Source organism: Thunnus maccoyii, chromosome 20 (assembly GCF_910596095.1).
Source record: "Thunnus maccoyii chromosome 20, fThuMac1.1, whole genome shotgun sequence".
In the NCBI taxonomy this organism is placed as follows: Eukaryota; Metazoa; Chordata; class Actinopteri; order Scombriformes; family Scombridae; genus Thunnus; species Thunnus maccoyii.
The window spans coordinates 18256654-18277663 of NC_056552.1; the positions used below are offsets into that span (position 1 = coordinate 18256654).

Sequence of the window (21010 nt, forward strand, 5' to 3'; positions counted from 1 at the left end):
GACTGACATCTTGCATGTGTTTTGGAGCCATGAATAGAAGATCTGTGATTTGTATAATCTGAAACTTTAACGATTATTTAGCCAGGTATTCTGTTTTTATCATCTCGGAAACAGTTAAACAACAGCTGAAAACTAGTATGTTTAATTAACCCATCAAATAATTGCCAGAAGATTGTAATTCTTTGAAAATGGAGAGTTTATTGAACCTTCTGACAATTTTTTTAAAAAGAAATTAAATAACTCTTTGCATATATGAGTTTTGTTTTGTATCATATTTGATACATCTAGAATTTTTTGCAATTTATTGCTCACAGCATGTTTTTTTTTAAATCAAACAGAAACATGCAGAACACAACATTTTTTAACCCCTTAAACTCTGAGTTTCCTTTAATTTGTTCCTTAAGTAATTTCAAACTTAGAAAAGAACATTTTTTCCATATGTAGGACAATTTCATACATATTCTGTAGCTGCAACATTGAAGCTTCATCATGACAAACCCACCAATGGGACCGACGGGGTGAAAGAGGAACCTTTCAGTTAGTTTGGTTAATTTTTTGATTCATTGTTTGTTTCACAACCTCTTCTTTTTGCATTGTGGTAGGCGAAAAACAGTTTCTATTCTTGTTTAGGCAAGGAGTGATTGTGATCTGTGCAGTTATTACATCTCTGTCGGGTTTCCCATGTTGGGAAATGATCAGTGCCATCCTTTCTCACATCAGGGGGCACACTTGAGGTTGGCCTTTTGCAGGTAGGTGTTCCTCCTGCTTCTGGAGAAAATAATGGTCTGCCACACGTGATTTTGCCCTTTCCTGCACTTGTGAGTAAATTGCCAACAGCAGCCTGAAACTTCACAGGGCCATGGGTTTCTGCCTGGGCTTCAGTTTTTTTCTGGTCTCTTCTGTAGAGGTTCCATGCATTGATTACTGCCACCATGACAGTGTGCCACCAAATGTACATATACCATCTTTGGGATCTGAGGTTGAACTTATAAAGTGCAGATAGCATATCAAGAAGTTCACATCCTCCCATGAACTTGTAGGTTTCTGACACTTTCATCTTGCAAGTCTTCCCCATCACTACCATCTGAATTTCCCTCAGCACACATTGCAGTAGGAGTCCATTCCTCTTCATCATCATCATCATCATCATCATCATCATCTTCCCCTAACTGCTCCATGTCACTTGAATCACCATCCATAATCATCTTCTTCTTCTTCTTCTTTCTTCTAGGAATTGGTCAGTTTTTAGTGAATACCAATGAGCAAAAGACCATTATTAACAAGTTAGCCATGGCAACATCCAACTAGTCATTGATCATTGTGATACAGCAGGTTGCATATATAAAAAATACAATATAGGCTATCAATATCTCAATTTATACTCTAAATATATCTAATTATGTCATATAAACCTTTAATTAGTTTCCTTAAATAATCAAAAGAGTGTATGTTGCTTTATGGTATGCATAATGCATGAAATGCAATAAAATTACAATTGACGGATTTATAGATAAATTACTTTACATACCTGCTGTATCTAATTTGATACGTACATTTTCAACATAATTTTACTATAAAACAAGTTACAAAATATTAAGTAATTATACGTTGCATCAATCCAAAAATGAGTGGAGAAGCATAACAAATGCAGCTGCTTCCACACAGCTGCACTGCATGGTACAAGTAAATAATTAACATCCATGTATAAAAATGCTGAGCAGGCCCAGATGATTCTAATTTTGTATCAAGATGGCAAGAGGAAAAGATCTAAGTGACTTTGAAAGAGCGCTCCACACCACCATCATCAAAACACCAAATGAGGGAATATCTTTTTGAAGAATGGTGTTCATGCCTCCGGTAGAGTTCAGCAACTTGTAGAATCAATGCTAAGGTGCACTGAAGCTGTTCTGGTGACATGTAGTAGCCCAACACCTTACTAAGACATTTTATGTTGGTTTCTCCTTTAATTTGTTACTTTCTGTAGCTTCAAACAGCACAACAGGAAGCACGTTTGCCTGAAACCTATAAAAGTGAATGATCATGTTGTTTGTGGCAAGGAGTCTTTAACACATTAATTATAAATGTTAACTAGTATTGTGGTTATGGTTGTATTATTACATTGTTGATTACAAGGTTGTTGGGAACTATTTGAGGTGTCCAAATATTAAAAGATATCTGCCAGCCAATTAAAAACCCACTCTTCATAGGTCACAGCAGGAAAAGTATAGGTGTAATTAATAATATCACTAAATACTGAAATAGATCAGAGCTGTTATTAATGTTACTAGTTCCACCTGTGCTTTAGTTCCTATAAGAAGTCAAAATGTGCTGTGTAAAAAGGTATTTCACTGTGAGTCAGAAATTACTGTTGTCCATTTCTGTTGTATCAGATGAATTATGTAGATATGTGAGCCAGTTGCAGACAGTATAGGCTACTGGTGCGGATAGGGCTAATAATAGAGCTGACTGTTTAAGGTACAAGAATTGCCCAGCAGACCAGATTCCACTGGGATATGGGTACCTTCATTAAACATAGTGGGAGGCCACTCTGGATAGCTCATGCTCATTGAAGTGGTAAGCAGAAATGCTGTGGGTTGCCTGGCAGTAATTAAACTGCATTAGTTACAGGGGTCTGTAAGGCTATTAAAATATGACAGAGTATCATTGCTTGTGGCTTTTTTTGACTTTAGAATTTATTTGCACAGGATAAATGTTGGTGTATAATTAACTGTCCTGGATTTCTGTATATTCCTCATTGTGTGTAGACAGCTTAAGCAAAAGTTACCAATCTTAACTCCCCTGGGTCCTGACCAATGTTGCCTCTTTAAATGATTAACCCACTGAGGGCTTGTCTGTGGGGTTTAACGCTCTGTTACCCCCAGCAGACTTGCAGTTATTTTGGAAACTCTCTTCTCACCTCGGTCTTCTCATCAGTTATGTGTTGACTTTCCTTTCTCAAACACTTGTGACGGGTGGCTTATTTATTCCTGGACCTGGACATTCCTTCCCTGTGTGAAGACAAGAAGCTTTGTTTGAGTAAATTGGGTTTGCTTGAAAAGACGGAGGATGAGAAGGAAACAAAAGCCCTGCATGTTTAAACTCGGTGAGGATTGTAGATTGACCTCAGTGTTTGTGAGAGGAGCTTGTGGCTACCGCATCTTGGACCTAAAGAACATGAAAGACTGACCAGTCTGGATTAAATATGGATTAAAATGTTGACATCTGGAGCAGTACCTTGTATTGGGAAGAATGTAAAGAAGGGTTCAGACAGTGAAGCTTAAGTTATCAGTATGGATATCTTCAGAAATAATAAAAATCCATGGATGCTTTATGAGACAGAGGTTCCCCACAGCAGGTTTTGGTGAGTTTTCTTCAGCTCTTGTTCTTATGCATTTGACGTTGATAAATATATACCTGATAAATAATTAACTTTTTATGACCTGTTAGTGCACACAAAAGTCTTTTTTGTTTGTCTATTTCGAACATGTTCATGAAGTTCAAATCTCCTCCTGTCAAATAAAAATCTACACTCCGAGTGAAAAATATGTTGGTTTCAATTTTCATTGTATATCCATCTACATATAGCATTAAAATAAGTTTTGTCAAGTATTCCATGAAGTTGAACATTTGCTTTTCTATGATTCAATGACTCTTTTTGATTTACATATTTACACATACATACTCCACTTAAACTCTCCAGACATTAACAGGAATGTCCTCCATCCTCCTCACACAGCTTCAGTGCAGCCTCTTTCAGATAAAATGACCTTTTAAAGTCCTTTTTCAGCAAACTAATGCACTTTTATTACTTAATCATTTTATGGTGCCATTGGTATTGGTTGATTGTGAGATGTGGTTGAATGTGTATGAAGTAAAGGGACCACTCATCCGTGTCCCAATGGACCTGGAAAAAAGCTCACAATGCCGGGACTCGTGACTCATTGTTGCCCGTATGTAGTCTCCCTGAGCAACAGGGCCACACAGTAGCTGCTGGTGGTGTAAAACTCCTTGATCTTTTAAACTCATCCCCCAAACCTAACTTATTCCCTCATCACTTATTCCCCATTCCCAATATTCAGCAAGTACACACATTAAGACATACAGTTTAGTTTACCTGCACTCCTACTGCTTATTGTTATTTATTTGTTTCAGATGAATATGCATTATGTAAGTCTTCATAATGTGATTTTAAACTTTTGTTTGGATCAGCAGTGTGTTTTCCCAAAGCTGCCACTTGGGAGTGCTGCATTCATTCTACAGTGAACCCTTCACCAGATGCCAAAGACAGGATGGGGCAGTTAAAACTTTAAAAACTAAAACAGAAATGATGGATAGACACTAAATTATCCATGTGTCCATGCTTGATCGTTGGCTGCAGGCCTCATGAGGTTTGTGTCCAGGGGCTGTTGTCACAAACTACAAACAAAAAAGAATAATGTAATAAGAATAATGGATGTTAGTCCTAATTTTATTACTAACATTTAAGTAAAAGCACCAGCTTCTGCATCTGTGAGAGGTCCGGCTGAATCCAGTTTACTCAAAAGTCAGTAAAGGGGAAACACAAACAGTCCTAAAAGTGGCTACTGATGGTAATCTGCCTAATAATGAAATTGATGTTTTTGAAACTCATGGACAACCATCTCACCTGCTGACAGAAACAATCTAAAAACAGCACACACGACTTGACCTCTGGGAAAATGCAGCTATAAAGTCTTTAATTGATGTTCACTTAGTGAGTTGAAAACCCTCCAATTTTTGCAAAAATGTTGCTTTAACTCTGTGCAGTGATCCAGCTTGTGGAGTGAGTCCTGCGGAGAAACTGAGCCCGGAGCACCTGCAGCTGCTGAGAAATGCATTTACCTGTCCAAAAGCTGGACTACAGACACGGAAGAGTGGAAGGAACAGAGGAGGAAGTGAAGAACATGGAATGAGGTTCAAAGAGTTTCAGGAAGTTCTACAGTCTGTGATTGGTCCAGATGTTGAGGATGCTTGGGTTGAGAGATTCTTCAGTGAGGTAAAGACAAATTAAGAGGTGTCTTTGTGACACTGATGGTAAAAAAAGCACTCAGCACATCCCATCAGCATAAAGACAGCTTCCAGATGATGATGTAAGGCCACTGTGACTCTCTTAACTTGTCCATATTCAGGTAGATATCTGCTGTACAGGACAGATGAAGTGGCAGCAGCTGTGTTCCTACCTGCTTCTTGAGTACACAGAGAGAGAGCGTGCCTCCATCCCCAGAGCTGCTCTCCTGGACTCCCAGCCACAGATCAGGCACTGCTCTCACAACAAGGTAGGATTCCATCGGTCCAACTCTGGTCAATTGAGCAAGAATGGTGCATCTTTTCAGGATGTCTAAACAATTACACTGAAAGGCCTGATGGGCGCGCCTAAATTAAAGGTAAATTTTTAAACTACTTTAGACCCCATAGCTTTAGGCACTTTCTGACAAACAGTTCTGGGGACTCCCTGAGAGGAACTACCCACTTGGGAGCTCCCCCAAGAACTACATACCTTAAAGGGCTTTTTTCTGTTTGCATTCGCACCACCAATAGGAACACTGAAGTGATGCAAGCCAGCAGTTGGTATACCATCATTTCTGTGCAGGATATAGCTTCAACAACAACAACATCAGGATGGAGGACACCGTGGTCGGAGCTGTGTGTTGTTGTGTGTCATGTTAATGATGGAGTTGGAAAGGAGATGTATTTTGTTCCATTGTTTAAGGCAAAAGGCTTACTTTAAATGCTATTGTGTTCATGGGTTTTTAAAAATGGTGGTTGCCAGTGCTGCATCAGTGCTGCATTTGCTGATGTGTTTGACCAATCAATATACACATACATCACTCAAGATTCCTCTTGTGCTGAGAGAGTATCTACCCTGAAGTAGGAGCTAAAAAAGTCCCTTAAAACGGAATTCTAAGAACTACGATTGTTCCCAATTCCTACGGTGTGGACACAATAAAAAGTGGTAGTTCCTGCAACAGTTCTTAGAAATGTAAAAGTAATGTGAAAAAGTTCCTCCAGCCCGAAAACACCTTATGAGTAGAGACAGAAGTTCTATCCACTTACTTGTCCAGGGATAGCAGAGGGAAAGCTAGTAGCTTAAACTGATATGAAGCGTGAGATTAGCTAATGTTTTGGTACATGGTTCTTGACAAACAAATGTAAGAAAACGAAACAAAACCATTACCTAACCCCAACCATCTCTAACATTAAAGCTGAATCACTGTTAAATAACACTGAATCAAATGACTAACACCACATTTAATGTTAAAGGGATCACTCTCAACTTGTCACCCATCAGCTCTAGAGAGTTTTGAAGGATATTTTAGCTAATTCTTTATTTTTTTTTATGCCCACAAGTTTATTTAGCCCTCCACTCAAAAAGTTTTTTCTTGTTGTTCCTTCAGTTAGATGTTTGATCTTCACGGTGCAGAATGATACATGTGCAGAGTTTTGGAACATGACTACAATATAAGAAAAATGTGCTCTGTGTTGATGACATGCTAGTTATGTTAGCCAGCTGTGTCTGTTAGCACGTTAAAAAGTTCATCTGCCCCTCAGTGACCAAAAATGAGAATTGCGCTGTCTATTCATTGTTCCTAGGTTAGATATCTGATCTGGGGACAATACTGAAGTGAATATTACATGGGGGATAGTAGTGGTCGAGATTTTGGAAGGGGAACTGCTGTCTGTCCATCTCTTTTTTTAGCTCTATAGCCCATTGAAGTTGGTCAAATTCTTCACATAGGCTTTAACAAATGAATGGTATATAATTATAAAACTTATAAGACATATACAGTTGTCCTTACAAATGATACTGAATAATTGTGTTAATGCTATAATAAAGGATGAAGCATTTTCAGTTTTCAGCACTCAGTTCAATTTCTTTTCTATACTCTCCTCATGTTATTTTTCTAAAAGTACTACTTTTACTCCTCCAACAACCTTTCATATTAATTATTTTCGTGCTCATTGCTCTGCAGCGGGAGCCAACAGTGCGTGTGGTTGCTGTTTCCCATCCTCCTCCACTCCGCTATATTAGTGTCAGTAAGGGCGGTCAGATCACTGTCTGGAACAGCAGCCTACACATCCTCAAAACTGTAGGGGTGAGTGACATCATGATATTTAATACACATGGTACTGTTCAAGTATAATACACACACACTCACACTTTTTCCATTAATAATCAGCTTGCCGGAGACCCAACAGAGGAAGTGGCCAACACGAGGCGGTTCAGAGGCTGGACCACTGATGCTGTCTATATGGGCAACGTTGACAAGGTTGCCATATCAACTGACTGCAGGGACCTGCACTTTGTAAATGTCTCCACAGGAAATGTATTTGAGGATGTCCACCTGTTTGGTAGGTTGGGTTTCTTATGTGTATTTAATGAAAATAGATCTATAATGATCACATTTTTTTAACATTCACTCTGCCTATTTTCTCATCATTCCTCCAAGGGTTTCAAAGCGTGCCGACTGCACTTTGTTACTGGCATGATGTTCAGGTATTCCTCTTTCTCTATTGGGATGTTGTTGTTTTAACTGGATGAATTCACCCAGAAAGCAGTAAATTAATCGCTTTAATCTATGTGGCTGTCCTCCAAGTGTCCAGAGCGACCACCTTTACTGTTACTGGGGGATGACAAAGGAGGAATCCACCTGATGTGGTTCCTGAAACCATCTAAAGGGCTTTTTAAGAATCCCACCAAGAAAGAGAACGGCCCACAGAGGATCTTCTTCCAGGCAAGCTTGACGTTTTCTATTTAATTACTGAGCTCAATGTCTGGCTACTCTCCAATTTCACAAGAACACTTTAATTTATTGTTATCCGTCTTGACATCAGGACCTTGGTGAACACAGCAACATGGTTTCCTTCCGTTACATCCCCAACATCCACCAGGAACCAGTCAACAGACTGATGTTTGAGCCCAGTACCAATGTCATCATGTCATCGTCAGAGAGTGACAACACCTCTGTGGTCTTTATGAGTGTGTCACTGAAGCAGGAGCCTTACATTTGGAAATTTAAGCAGGTAACTGATATCACAGTATGGTTTTGCCTGATCAGATGTTGGATTGTATTATGTACTGCCATTAGTAAATATCACTGTGTATCATAGCTTTGAATAACACAAGTCTTGTATGATAATGGGTGAAATTCAATTAATGAATCACAGTTTATTTGATAAAACAGATTTAAAATGGTTGAATAGTTGTTAAAACTCAAACTTTCAGAGATACAAACAACCACCATATCCATCTGTGTTTTTTGTCCCTCTGTGGCCTCAAAATTACAACTCAAACAATAAACAATATATATTTTCATGTATCAAAAGTATATTTGCAGATGTTTGTCCCTATAAAAACAGTAGAATGGGATGTACATATTTTAAAAGACCATAAATTGTTAAATAAAATCAAATAAAACAGTAGTAGGAGAAGAAGAATTGAAAAAGAGCAAGAGGTACTTATCCACTTCTGGGTAAAATTGAGGTCAGATGCACCTAGTGCTCTGTCACAGCGCTCTGGTCTGGGTGACCCTGTCCCAGCTGTGGGGGTCAAGGTTTTAAAATCAACTTTCAATCCGTTCAAATCTGTGTAGTTGTAGAGAGATGGTTTACACGGCATGTCCTCCCTTTCCGTATTATATAACCTTTTGATTGAATTATTCCTACCCAAACACAAGCTTTATCCACAAGAACGAATATCAGATGTGATGTTAGTTACTTATTTTCAAAGTTCACACTCCATGCAGTGAAGACAGTGTCATGACTGCTGTTGTACAAAACGTTATTAAACTGGGTGGCGATGCTTCCTGTTATTCACTATGGTGTTTTTGAACAAGCGCAGTCATTTTATACACCAATTAAATGTCTGAGAATTTTACAATAAAACTGCCCTTAAAAAGTCCCCAGTGTTAAACTAATGAGACCAGCTACTGTAACTTGATTTGTAGCATTTGAAGTGGTCAATTGAAACAGTACATATCTGTCTACACTGGAGCATGTTCTCTTTAGTTCTGTGTGCCATCTTGGTCTTTTTGCCTCCTTTTTAGGGAGCCAAATGTTTTGACTACAACGCAGCTCTGCAGTTGATGGTCACAGGAGGTTATGACAGAGTTGTCAGACTGTGGACTCGATTTGTGACCGCACGTCCCGTCGCTACACTGCTGGGTCACCGCACTGCTGTATTGGATGTTGCTGTTTACCAAGCTGTTGGACAGATCTTCAGCTACTCCAGAGATGCTGTGAGTCATGAAAGATGAAAGAAACTGCCCTGATAATTTGTCTGTTTAGAGCTTTATTTATCCTCCTTATTGTTTATCATTTAAGATCATACTGTGGGATTTTTGAGTCATGACAAATCACTTCTAATAGACTGATGTTTGTTCCTCTGTCAGGAGCTGAGGGTTTGGGACATTTCCACCCATCACTGTCTGAAAACTGTCAACCTGCAGTTCCCCTGCCTGCAGTTAGGCCGAATCCCAGAGCATGGCAACTTCCCTTTCCTGCTGCTTGGCCCTCCTCTTCCTGAACAGACTCAGCCTCATTTAGTGGTGGGCTGCAAAGATTACCTCGCATGGCTCGATCTGGCTGAAAGAGAGAGGGGAGGGGGAGGATGGTTGACAGATGAAAGAAGGGAGCTTGGGCCAAAGATCCTAAGTTTTCCAGCACTCTCCTGTGCACTGTACAATCCCACCCTGAGACAGGTTGTGACTGGACATGCAGTCTCATTGGTGTCTCTGTGGGATGTAGAGACAGGAAAGAGACGGCTTCAAATCTCCAACGCTCATGGAGAAGATGAACTCACCTGCATGGCACTGGACTCCTCCCACAGAAGACTGATCACTGGGGCTTGCAACGGCACTATTAAGGTTTTTTACAAAGTTTTGTCTGCACAAAAACTTTCACTTTAGACATATTTAGCGGCATACATCTTTATTTCACTATCAGGAGAAAGTTTAATAAGAGTTTGGTAATGAGAAGACCCTCTTATTGACCTCTCCTGAGCAGGTGTGGAGCTTACTTAATGGCCTTAACCTGCACAAACTGGAGCCTGTCACCAACTCTGAAGTTACTGCGGTGACTTGTCTCCATGACAACCAGCTGCTGGCTGTGGGGTGGAGCCAGAAGATCGCTCAGTATGACATTACTGGTGCCAAGGTAAGATCAAAGGTTCCTTAGATTATGAATCCAGAACACAGAACATTTTCACATAAACAAATACATATTATGTATATAGAATCACAGCATTGAACACATCATGACCAAAAAAATGATGTCACAAAAAGCTTAAATGATAAATAATATAAAGATGTTTGAAAAAATGGTAGCATATCCAGAGTCCTAGTCTTCATATTTTTGCTTTTCCACAAGCTCTTCCCCAGATGTTGAATACAGGATGATGTGTCCCACACAAACAGCTGTCACCGTAGTGACTAATATGATACAGACTTAAAACACTGTGTTTTTCTTGACAAGTTGAGCTTAAGAAGACTTTGTCCCAGAAAATATTAGCTGCAATAGACAAAACGTATCCAATAAATTCAGAGCCGAATCTGTGATATCACTAAATCTCTTCTATCTTTTTTTATTGTGGTTCAAAACTTGTCTAGAATCACACAACAACATCCACCTACACATTTATGCACGCTGACATTCAGGTCTAAAGAAGTACAGATGAAGTATTTGCCAGTATAAACACATGAACTGCAAAGTGAGACAAAAATCTGGGTGTGCAGACTTGCATATTTTCACACCTCAAACTCTTGTGTTACCTTTTACATCTCAACCTATAACTACCATCTGCTGTGTGGTTAGATTTGCTCCTTGAAGACTACAGTAGTAACATTCAGCATTCATGCTTCTCCAGCAAATTCTGAATCCTGTTTTTCCTCAGTCATAATGCTTCTCATTGTGAAGTCCCCTGGTTCAGCCGAGCCACGTTGGTTTTTGAGAAAACATTTTATGTCCAAAAAAGGATGATGAGGAATGGCTTTAGGAGTAAATGATATCAGCGAATGACATAAATTACATATACATTTACACATCCACCTGGTGAGATCAAAGAAGTTTGTGCCTTGCAAAACATCTGCACCAGTATTTCTCTCACATCCACCACGCTGAGCTTCCAGATAGCCCGTTTTAAAGAGCTGACCGCGACCTTTTAGCCCAGAGGTGTAAACAAAATCAGCAAACCAGAGAAGGAAATGGAGCAGCTTTTCCACAAGGCAACACAAACAATTATATGTTATTTTAGACCATTTGTAAACTGTCAGACAGTGGGAAACCATGTGCAAAGAGGTTCACAATTTCAACAAGCCTGTGCATAGGCTAAAGCCTAAAAACAACACTGCAGTTTGTATTTTATTTGCTGAAACTGCTGAAATTCAGTCATAATACTGTATGCAAATGTTCCTTACTTTTTATAATACATAAATATTGTATAAATAATACAACAACATAACACTTAATGAGCTTGTAAGGAGGCATTTCCGTGTTGTTTTCAACGCATGGTAGGAATGTAAAATATTGGTCCTGGATTGGAGCCGAGGTTCTGCAGTAGCTAAGCAAGCCTGTAGGTAAAGAGTGATCTTTAATATCTTAATCTGTGTAAATATAGGATTTGTATGTGAGAGCAGACATGTCGTGGAAGTCGAACGGTGTCCACAAATCTGACATCCTGGCCGTGGCTCAGTGTTCTTCCCTGGGGGTCGTTGCCACTGCAAGCCATGATGGAGAGGTTATTATCTGGAGGCTGGAGACACAAGGACCACTGCTCCACCTACAGAGAGAGACAGAGGCAGGGTAAGAGGATGCATCCCAGTATGTGTGTGTGTGTGTGTGTGTGTGTGTGTGTGTGTGTGTGTGTGTGTGTGTGTGTGTGTGTTTTATTGCTGAAATTTGTGAACTTCTGAGGATTTAAAAGACCTGAATAGTACTGGACTGTGGACCAGTGGTACTGGACTGGTACTGAACCTCTGCAACGCTAGCCCTAGGCTGATGGTTTCCAATTTTTTTTTGTCAAGATTACTACATTCTGAATGTTCTTTTTGTTCTGCTTGCATGCAGAGTGGCGCTCCCTGTGGACAGCCTCCTGTTCTTGCAGCATCGCGCTGGAAACAGGAAATTCAGGAACAGAGGTGTCCTGGTGTCATCGCAGGCCGGCTGTCTCTGCTTTTGGAGCATCACTGGACAGACACACAGATATGGTGAGTGGGAGTGAGAGGAATGATGGATCCTGGGAATGTCATTCAGAAAGACTAAAAAGACATGAATTTAAAATAGAAATCTCCAAGTATGAGGAAGGTTAAAGCACTACACTGTACTCCCAGTTGACAAGCAGCTGTCAGTTTTAATCATCCTCCCATAAGATGGATTTACAGACAGTCAGAGCAGTGACAGTCAGGCTGAACTGTCGACTTGGCCTCCCGCCGGTACCATTCCTGGCAGCCCACAACTATGTCTCTTTCCAGATCCCATCTGTGTTTAGTGGTGTGGGATTCATGCACTTTGACCGCTGAATGTGTGTGTGTCTCAGTGAGTCAGTGTGCACTTGTGTGTGTACTGGTCTGTATATGTTCCCATGCATTTTTCTAGCAGAGAGGAATTTGAAAATATGACATAACAGAGAGCATTAAAGGGTAGCAATTAGTCTCAAAAGTACATTTCTCATTTGAGTCAAAACAATATTCTTGAAATTGGCACAAAATCTGTATATAAATAGATTTTCTTGCGTGAACCAGTTGCACTCCCTTTGGACTTTCTCTACAAAAACCCACAGGAGCCTTCTGGTAAAACTGATCTAGATTTTACAAGATACAACTCATTGGTTTCTTTGAGATTGCTTAACTGCATGAGTACAATTCAGTTTCCCCCTCCTTATCCCAGGCCAGTTCTATGCTCCAGAGCAGCCGGGTGAACGTGTGCTGAGCCTGAGCTCAAATCAGCCTAAAAACACCATCCTGGTCTCAGGAGACACAACAGGCCGGCTTCAGATCTGGGACATTTCTCACTATGCGTTGGACATCCAACACGAGGTAGAAAAGCAGTTTGCATGTATTTGTGTGAATTGGTGTGAAATGAAATATCTCCATGTACCTGAGGTAGTCTCTCTCTCTCCGCAGGCAGTTTGTGGACGTCCTCCCTTGCTGCAGTGTTGGAAGGCTCATAAGAGGGCATTGGTAAGTGTAGAAGTCCTTGAGGTGGCTGACAGACTGTTCATCCTCACAGCTTCAGCCGATGGCGCTGCTGGACTTTGGACAAATGATGGAGATCATGTGGGTTCTTTTGGGCAGGCAATGATGTGGAATATCTCAGACCCAGCTACATATCAGAGGTGAGGTTGTCTACCATATGTTACAGTAGTAGATATAATATATATACAGTATTCCAATACATCACACAAAAAAACAAACATAACAAAAACAAATATAACAAAAATATCAATGTCAAATGTCAAACTATTCTCGGCTGACAACCTTGCTGAGCCCACTGAGAGTTAACAAGTTGACTCCCTGTGTCCCTCAGTGGTGTGCTAACTCTTCCATGGATGGTGTATTATGACCATGGAGGCCATAAATGCTAAAAATGACTGCCCACATGGTGCTGTGAAGCATATTGGATTATACAGTCCAAATTTCAAGGATGACGTGCGTAAACATGGCAGACTTTTTTGGGATTAGATCATTAAATTCTGCCAACAAATAGTAACAAACTAGCTTACCATGACCGCCAGTATCAGATACAGGACCACAAGTACTGACGTCTAACTTATATGTGCCAAATCTAATATAGAGAACGTACTCCAGAAGAATGCGTCATGGTAGAGTGCTTCTTCCAAAAGAAAAACTCCCCTCGCTATTTCCACAGACATTTGAGTCTTTAATAGGAAGCTCAGTTTGGTTGAAGGTCACAAACTCTGGCTTGGCTCAGCCCTCTTTGCCGTTTGCTTGTCTGTATTTCTGTCACATGTTGGGTAACATGGACCATAAAGGAAAGAGCTGTCTGAAGTAATTGAAGAGGATGAAAAAGTGCAGTTAAAGAGGCAGAGTCAGCACATAGCTGACTCATAGCTATATATATATATATATAAATATATGAAGCGCAATGCAAAAAAAAATCATGATATGGTTTAACTATTGTCAAGATTTGCTGCTGGTGGCTTCTTGTGGTTTCTAAATTAAAATGTACCACATAGATGATTGTATTGAAACTTAAATTATTGGTTATGGAGAGTGATTTAGTGCATTTGTGTGTTTAAGGAAGAGAGTGGGGGAGAAAAAGTACAACTTAGTGGTCGTAAAGTCAATTATATTGTTAATTAAGTTATCTGCCTCACACTTCCCACTATCTGCAAGTGACTGCCTCTGTGGCTTCTGATTGGTCAACCACCCACAGAGCGCAAGACGTTTTAATGTCTCTGCTGTAGCTCTCACATACAGTATGTTTTGTATAATTCTGATTTTTTTTAGCCATGTAAGCAACAAGGCTCTAGATGAATGGCAATGTTGGTTGGTCAGTCCACCACTTTTGCCAAGACTGAAATATCTCATAAACTACTGGATGGATTGCCATTAAATTTAGTACAGCCATTCATGGTTTCCTACTGACTTTGGTGATCCCTTGACTTTTCATCTAGCGCCACCATCGGGTTTCACTTAGCCCAACACAAATACCTGAAAAGCTAATGAGATTCCCATCAGCCCCTGCTGTACTTTGTCTCAGCAAATGTATGTATTAGCAAATGTTAGCATGCTAACATGTTAAACTAAGACAGTGAGAGCATTGTGAACATTATACCTGCTAAACATCAGCATGCTAGCATTGTCATTGCTATGTATTACTACCTTTTTAACCAAGCATTCAGTACTGTGTACTGTCAGATATTTAACAATGCATAAACCAGCATAAACATCTCAACTTTGAATCAAAGAATTCTACATATACTAGATTACAAAATATTTTCCTTTTTAAATTCTTTGTAGCCTCACTTTACCACGTAAGTCTTGAACCATTCAGATGTCTTTCAAACAGTTAAGCTGTGTAAAATTGCTCTGTGGTCTCTCATTAGGTTGTACATTCGTGGAGTTGAGATTTTGCATATGTTGAAAGTATGTCAGTTTTAATTTACCCAATGAGGCATGCCTGAAAAGCACACACACTTACAAACACACGCACACACAGAGAAGGAGCACACAGAGTACTCATGTGCAGGCCAACTATACCACAGAGATGGAGAACAGTTACAGTTCTGGTTTAAATCAAATCTAACAACAAACATCCTCACAGATTTCGGCCTCTATAACAAACTATCATCCAACAGAGATCACTGTCTAGTTTCAGAACCTTGATGAAAGAAAAAAAAATTGGGAAACTAATATCTAAAGTCAACAGCTTTCTGTTTGCACAAATGGATCCTCTTATCTTTTGGTTCTGACACCCACAGAGAGACACAGAGTAACCTCAGAGAGGACACTGCAGAGAGGATTGAAAGTGATGAAGTGGGATCCAGCAAGGTCACAAGTAAAGCACCTGACCCCACCAGCTGTGGCCAAATTTCGCAGGAAGAATGCTGTTCTGAAGGTAATTATTTAGTGCAAACAGGTGTTCTGAGGTGCCGCGCACGCACGCATGCACACACACACACACACACACCAGTGGCCTCTCACTGACCCAGACCTGCTTCAGTCACATTTGGCTGTGCACTGAGAATGTCCCCTCTAGTAATTAGCACTTTCATCAGGATCCCCCTGCATATGTGCATATGTGTGTGGGTGTGTGTAGCTGCTGCTGCTGAAGATGTTCATCAGAAGGAGTTAAATCCGCAGGTCAGGATGGCCTTCCAAGTTAATTAAACCTGATACTCTGATTCAATCATGTCCAATTTCACCACGTTATGAAGAAAGGAGTCAGAGCATTCTTCACATTCTCCTCCTCTGAAGTCTGGAGCTTAGCTTGGGAACATTTGGGCAATGTTCTGCTCCAAAGACACAGGCCAGATTCTTAAAAGTACAGAAATGCTGAAGGTTTATGTGTATGTGGGTGTGGGTGTGTGTATGTGTGTGTATCTCTAAGACATTTCCTACACTTTCCTTTTACTGTCTGCCTGTTACTCAGAATTTGCCAAAATAAGTGATTAGTTGTGCTTTCACTGCAACCGCACCCAGGCAGACACACGTATGTGCACACACACACACACACACACACACACACACATACTCATTTCACTTCGTCTCCTGTCACCAACTTTAGCTTCATCTGCCAGCACAGCAGAGAGAGACCACCACCAGCCTCAGCAAGCCATGGTAACCTGCAAACACACAATCACACACACAAGCACATTTGTCATTCTCACATCATTTGTCTTCTTTCTTTCCTTCCATGCATGCACATCTATCCATCCATCTAACCATTATCTGTGCATCTGTGTGTGTGTGTGTGTGTGTGTGTGTGTGTGTCAGTATCTGCATGAGGACTTTTGCCAGACAGTAGCTTCGTGTCGTCAGAGGAGATGTCTGTTTGATGACATCGACCACGGCGATCACTGCTGAGGATTGAGGCTCTGCAGGTGAGCTGCGTAAAGGCTTTCTGGATCCTTCCCCTCCTCTACTCCTCCTTCTGGGTTTGCAGATGAAAACCTGTTCTGTACGTTGCCTTGCTGCCCGGAGGACTGCAATAACATACAATTAATTACGACTACATAATCTTTGTTTTCATAGCACTTCTCTCTTTTGTCATTGTGAAATGAGCTAATCTTCCTTCATCCACCGAATAGTACTACATTGCATCACATTCTTACTATAAGCCCATAAATAAAGGGTGTGTGTCTTAATTGCCCCTTCTTATGTATTATTAAAGGCCGATCAGAATAAGACTTGCATCTCAAACTGGATAAGGACACATGGAATTCAGATGTACAGTTTAAAGCTCTCCCTCACCTTTCATATGAATGAAAGAAATTAGCCACCTCTCTTTGGATGTGCTCTCCACCCTGTGAGTACTGGACATTTTCAAAACTCATCTTCAACAATGTAAATTAAACACTATTACCTTTGCACCTCTGGTTGCAAGAAGACAGATCTTTCTACAGTGAAACAAACGCCACCCACTATAAACCCACTGGATTGAAAAGATCTTGTGCAGTTTTTGCAGGTTGGATTCACTCTGATGGGATATAAAGATATATTTTATGAGGCCTGGCAGCCATTCATCTCCCATGTCAACAACCGAAAGATGGATAACACACGCTGAGTGTGCGCAGCAAAACCGACTACAGTACATCTGTTGCAAACAGTTCTTCATAATAAAGGTTGAATGTGTGTTGTGATTTTACACTGTCACATTTTATTTGCTTAATTTTTTGTGCGGGTCTGCTGTTATCATTGTCGATATATTCACTGTTGTATGATTTGTTCCCATTGGACAACTAAATGACAGTGTTTGTGTCTGATTTTCTGTTTTTCCATATTATTCTTTCATTTTTAAATACTCATTTTTCATCACTCATTGCTCATATCCTGCTGTGGCCTAAATCATTCATTTATTCATATTTCTTGTATGCATTTAATTCACAGTATCTAAGATGAACACTAAAACAAAACAGACAAAGCACAGGGACAGACATCAAGTATAGTCAGCTAATACATTGGAGTCTAACTGTTACATCACTATGACTGCAACTTATTTCATTACTTCTCCAAATTACCTACTGTAGACTATCTGTAAAACATTATGATCATATATATGCAACTTACAGCACAAACCGCTATCATAGTTTCATGAGTCTCAACAAGTCTTGGGCCATAAAACCAAAGTTTCCAAAGTGAGACCACTATAGTAAGTCTAAGAAGCGTATGACAGTAGTGGTTACAGCAAACCAATGTAAAACATGTAAAACCGTCAGTGCTCAACATAGCTCAGCCTTCCATTTAATAGGAATTTCAGCATCTGGTGGATGTTGCAACTTGACTCCCCTTAAGGATCAATAAACTTTATTTCATCAGCTCTCCACCTACAACAGTCTGTTTGCCTCACTGGCGCATTCTACCTCGTTCTGGACATTTTTACTTTCAATGTATTATGTAAATCCTCTGTTGTGGGAGTGTTAATTGTCATATGTGGTAGTTTATGTTTGTGGATTTCCAGCATAAAAACACTGGTCAGCACAGGCGACTATAAAAGGCTCAAACAGTTCTGGAGGAATGTGACGGCTGCCTTTCGTGGCTGCAACCATCCACTTCAACTTCAGGCTGAAGTTGCCCCCCCCAAAAAAACAGCATTGATGTGAAGGGATAATGAAAGAGGGATAAAAGAAGGAAGAATTCTATTTTAGATACATCTGATGAGAAAAACAGATTTTTTTTTCATTTCTCCATCGAGAGTCTGCGTGCACGTATTTCCCATTTCCCCCTTCTCTTGTTTTGTCTTAACTGCTCGAAATCTTTCTCTTGATCTCTCCCCTCATCAGCACCTCTCTCTGTCTCCTTCCCTATGACCTCTTTCCTTCACATTGCGTGTTTGCTTCCACACTATGCGTTTGTGGCCTAGCCTGTCCAGACTGCCAATTCTTCTAGACTGACCGCTGAGAGGTCAGAGAGGAAGTTAAAAAGACTTCCATCGATTTATCTCTCTGCTTTAGATGTCTGCTTGAAGGAAGAATGTCAGAAATGCCTTGATGATGGTGCACTGTCAGCTCTGCTCCATATTTAATAGAATTTATGAAGCTAAAAAAGTCTGGTCTTCATTTATACTCTTATTCCTTTTCCAGGAGATGCCCCCACTGAGGACTTTACTACTCACAATCTGCTGAGTGTTTCACTGTTTGACTGGCAGCACGAAGCTCAGCTCACAGCATCTAGAAGGAAAAGTGAGCTACCTGTCCAGTCGGATATAGACAAAGATACAGACATGAACGCTGTTTTTTCCCCCTTTTCCTCTTATTTTATGAGGTTGTCTTGAAGCTGCAAATTGAATGTGTCTGTTTGAATATGTCAAATGAATACTGTGCTGGCAAGATTTCCCCTTCAAAACAGCCTCTCTTTTTTGTATTTCCCTCAGTCTTTCATTTTGGTTTTGTCTTTTTTCTCTCATTAGTTCCTCACATCTCATCACCTCTGATGCATCTCTCGCTGATACCATCCGTACCTTCTGTGAAATCATTTTTAGCAGTGCCTTTTCCCTTTGTCATTTGTGAAACACTCAACATGGAAATCCCACTGACTGCTCGCACCTCCTTTCCCTTGTTTTCAGCCTTTCATGTGTACATTTCTTTGTTTGAAGGATTACAGCAGCTCACATTGTCCTGATTGTTGTAGTTCTTTTATCATCAGGATTTGGAACTGAAGAGCGCAGTATGAGTGCAGTGTTTCCTGATATTTGAGACTTCTAGGTCATCAAAACAGACATCTAGACAGACAGACATCTGAGCCGCCCTGCACTTATCATCACAGCTCTGCTGAATTGCACAAATTGGTGACGCAAGACTCGCTGCTCTGTTTTTGTTTGTTTTCTTTCCATATTCGATTTCGCAACTTCTTTGCATGTCCTTGTCCACTCATCCCTATAAAAAAAACGGGTTATTTTAAGCACTGCTCTGGATACTTTAGGGGGAGAGGAAGCAAGTGCTGAGCCCTTTCTCAAGTTTGTTGCTCAGGGACAAATACAAACAGACACAGCTGAGACAAACAAGGGCAAGTCATGTAGACGGCACTTTTGCCCCCTCAGGCATCTGCATTATTGATTTCTACCTTTTCACTCCATGTTGTCAGAAATATCTTCTGTCTGCTGATGGGTACAGATGTTCTGAATTTATTAAATGATGAAATTTTCAACCAAAAGTACATATTTTTACCTCTTTTTGTGCTGCGGAATAAAAACACTCCATGACATATTCATACATTTGTCAGTTTAGTGCCCCTGAGGAACTCTATTAGTAAATGGGTTGCATTTATATATCACTCCTTTCAAGTCTTCCAACCACTCAAAGCACTTTACACTACAAGCCACATTCACCCATTCACACACACATTCATATGCTGATGGCAGAGGTTGCCATGCAAGGTGCCAACCTGCTCATCAAGAGGAGTTTCTAATCATTCACACACATACTCACACACATACACACACACAGATGGCACAGCCTTCGGGAGCAATTTGGGGTTTATTATCTTGCCCAAGGGCACTTTGACATACGGACTGGAGGAGCCAAGGACCAAACCGCTGATCTTCCGATTAGTGGATGACCTGCCCTTCCTCCTGAGCTACAGCTGCTTCTATTCGGGCTGTAGTCTGGATTTTTTGCCTTAAAAGTTAGTTTTAAAATAGAATTTCAACAGACCATGTTCAACCTACAAAACATTAAATGGAAAGCTCATTCAGTTGTGAAAAATGGGGCCTCTGCTTGTCTAAAAGTGTTTTTTTTATCATGCATTTAGGTCACAAGGACAACAATAGCTTCTCTTTTTGTTTTTGTAGCTGTGTCCTCCTAAAAAAAACCTTATAGAGAGCACTCACCCTCTTAGCCCATTTGTGTGTGTGCGTGTGTATGTGTGTGTGTGTGAAGCATAACAGAAGCTCCTCTACAATATGGCTAAATGGCAGGTTAAAGCTTCCTTTCACTAATTTTTAACATCAGCAAAGGCTTCTCAGCCTGTTTTCTATTCAGAGAGGGTAAAACACCCTGGAGAGCAACTCCCAGACATTGACGTGCAGTTTTGTTCCACGCATACACACCAACACACACACACACACACACACCCAAACAGACGACAGATGTTCCAAAATACCACAGTCACAACAGTGCAGATGCAGGCTGGGAAATGCCCTGCGAGATCTTCATTGCCTCAGTATAAAGCCGCTTAGGGCTTTTAGAGCAGACACAGGCAACAAGCACCGATCGTAATTTATACACTGTATGTTTTCACAGGGAAAAAAATCAGAGAAGGAGAGAGAGTAAAAGAAAAGGTGGCCTGTGAACGAGGGGAGGTGTTATTTTCCCTGCATG

The 21010-nt window shown here is 40.4% G+C and overlaps 1 protein-coding gene across 4 annotated transcripts; it reads left to right on the plus strand.

Annotated features, from left to right (window-relative positions):
• Positions 1-298: 298 nt before the first annotated feature.
• On the plus strand, positions 299-19795 carry LOC121887265 (WD repeat-containing protein 49). Of its 4 annotated transcripts, XM_042397958.1 has the most exons (19): positions 4332-4388; positions 4786-5014; positions 5148-5294; positions 6990-7112; positions 7197-7368; positions 7467-7513; positions 7614-7751; positions 7852-8040; positions 9063-9254; positions 9408-9881; positions 10021-10170; positions 11630-11814; positions 12079-12218; positions 12898-13046; positions 13134-13345; positions 15455-15591; positions 16261-16313; positions 16470-16576; positions 18776-19795. In XM_042397958.1, exons 1-18 carry the CDS (start codon positions 4384-4386, stop codon positions 16557-16559), a joined length of 2832 nt encoding a protein of 943 aa, XP_042253892.1. In that variant the 5' UTR covers positions 4332-4383; the 3' UTR covers positions 16560-16576; positions 18776-19795. The 4 variants fall into 4 exon arrangements, with proteins under 4 accessions (XP_042253893.1, XP_042253892.1, XP_042253894.1 ...); XM_042397960.1 differs by lacking the exons at positions 4332-4388; positions 4786-5014; positions 5148-5294 and adding an exon at positions 5344-5402; XM_042397961.1 differs by lacking the exons at positions 4332-4388; positions 4786-5014; positions 5148-5294 and adding an exon at positions 6699-6771.
• The last annotated feature ends 1215 nt before the right edge of the window (positions 19796-21010 follow it).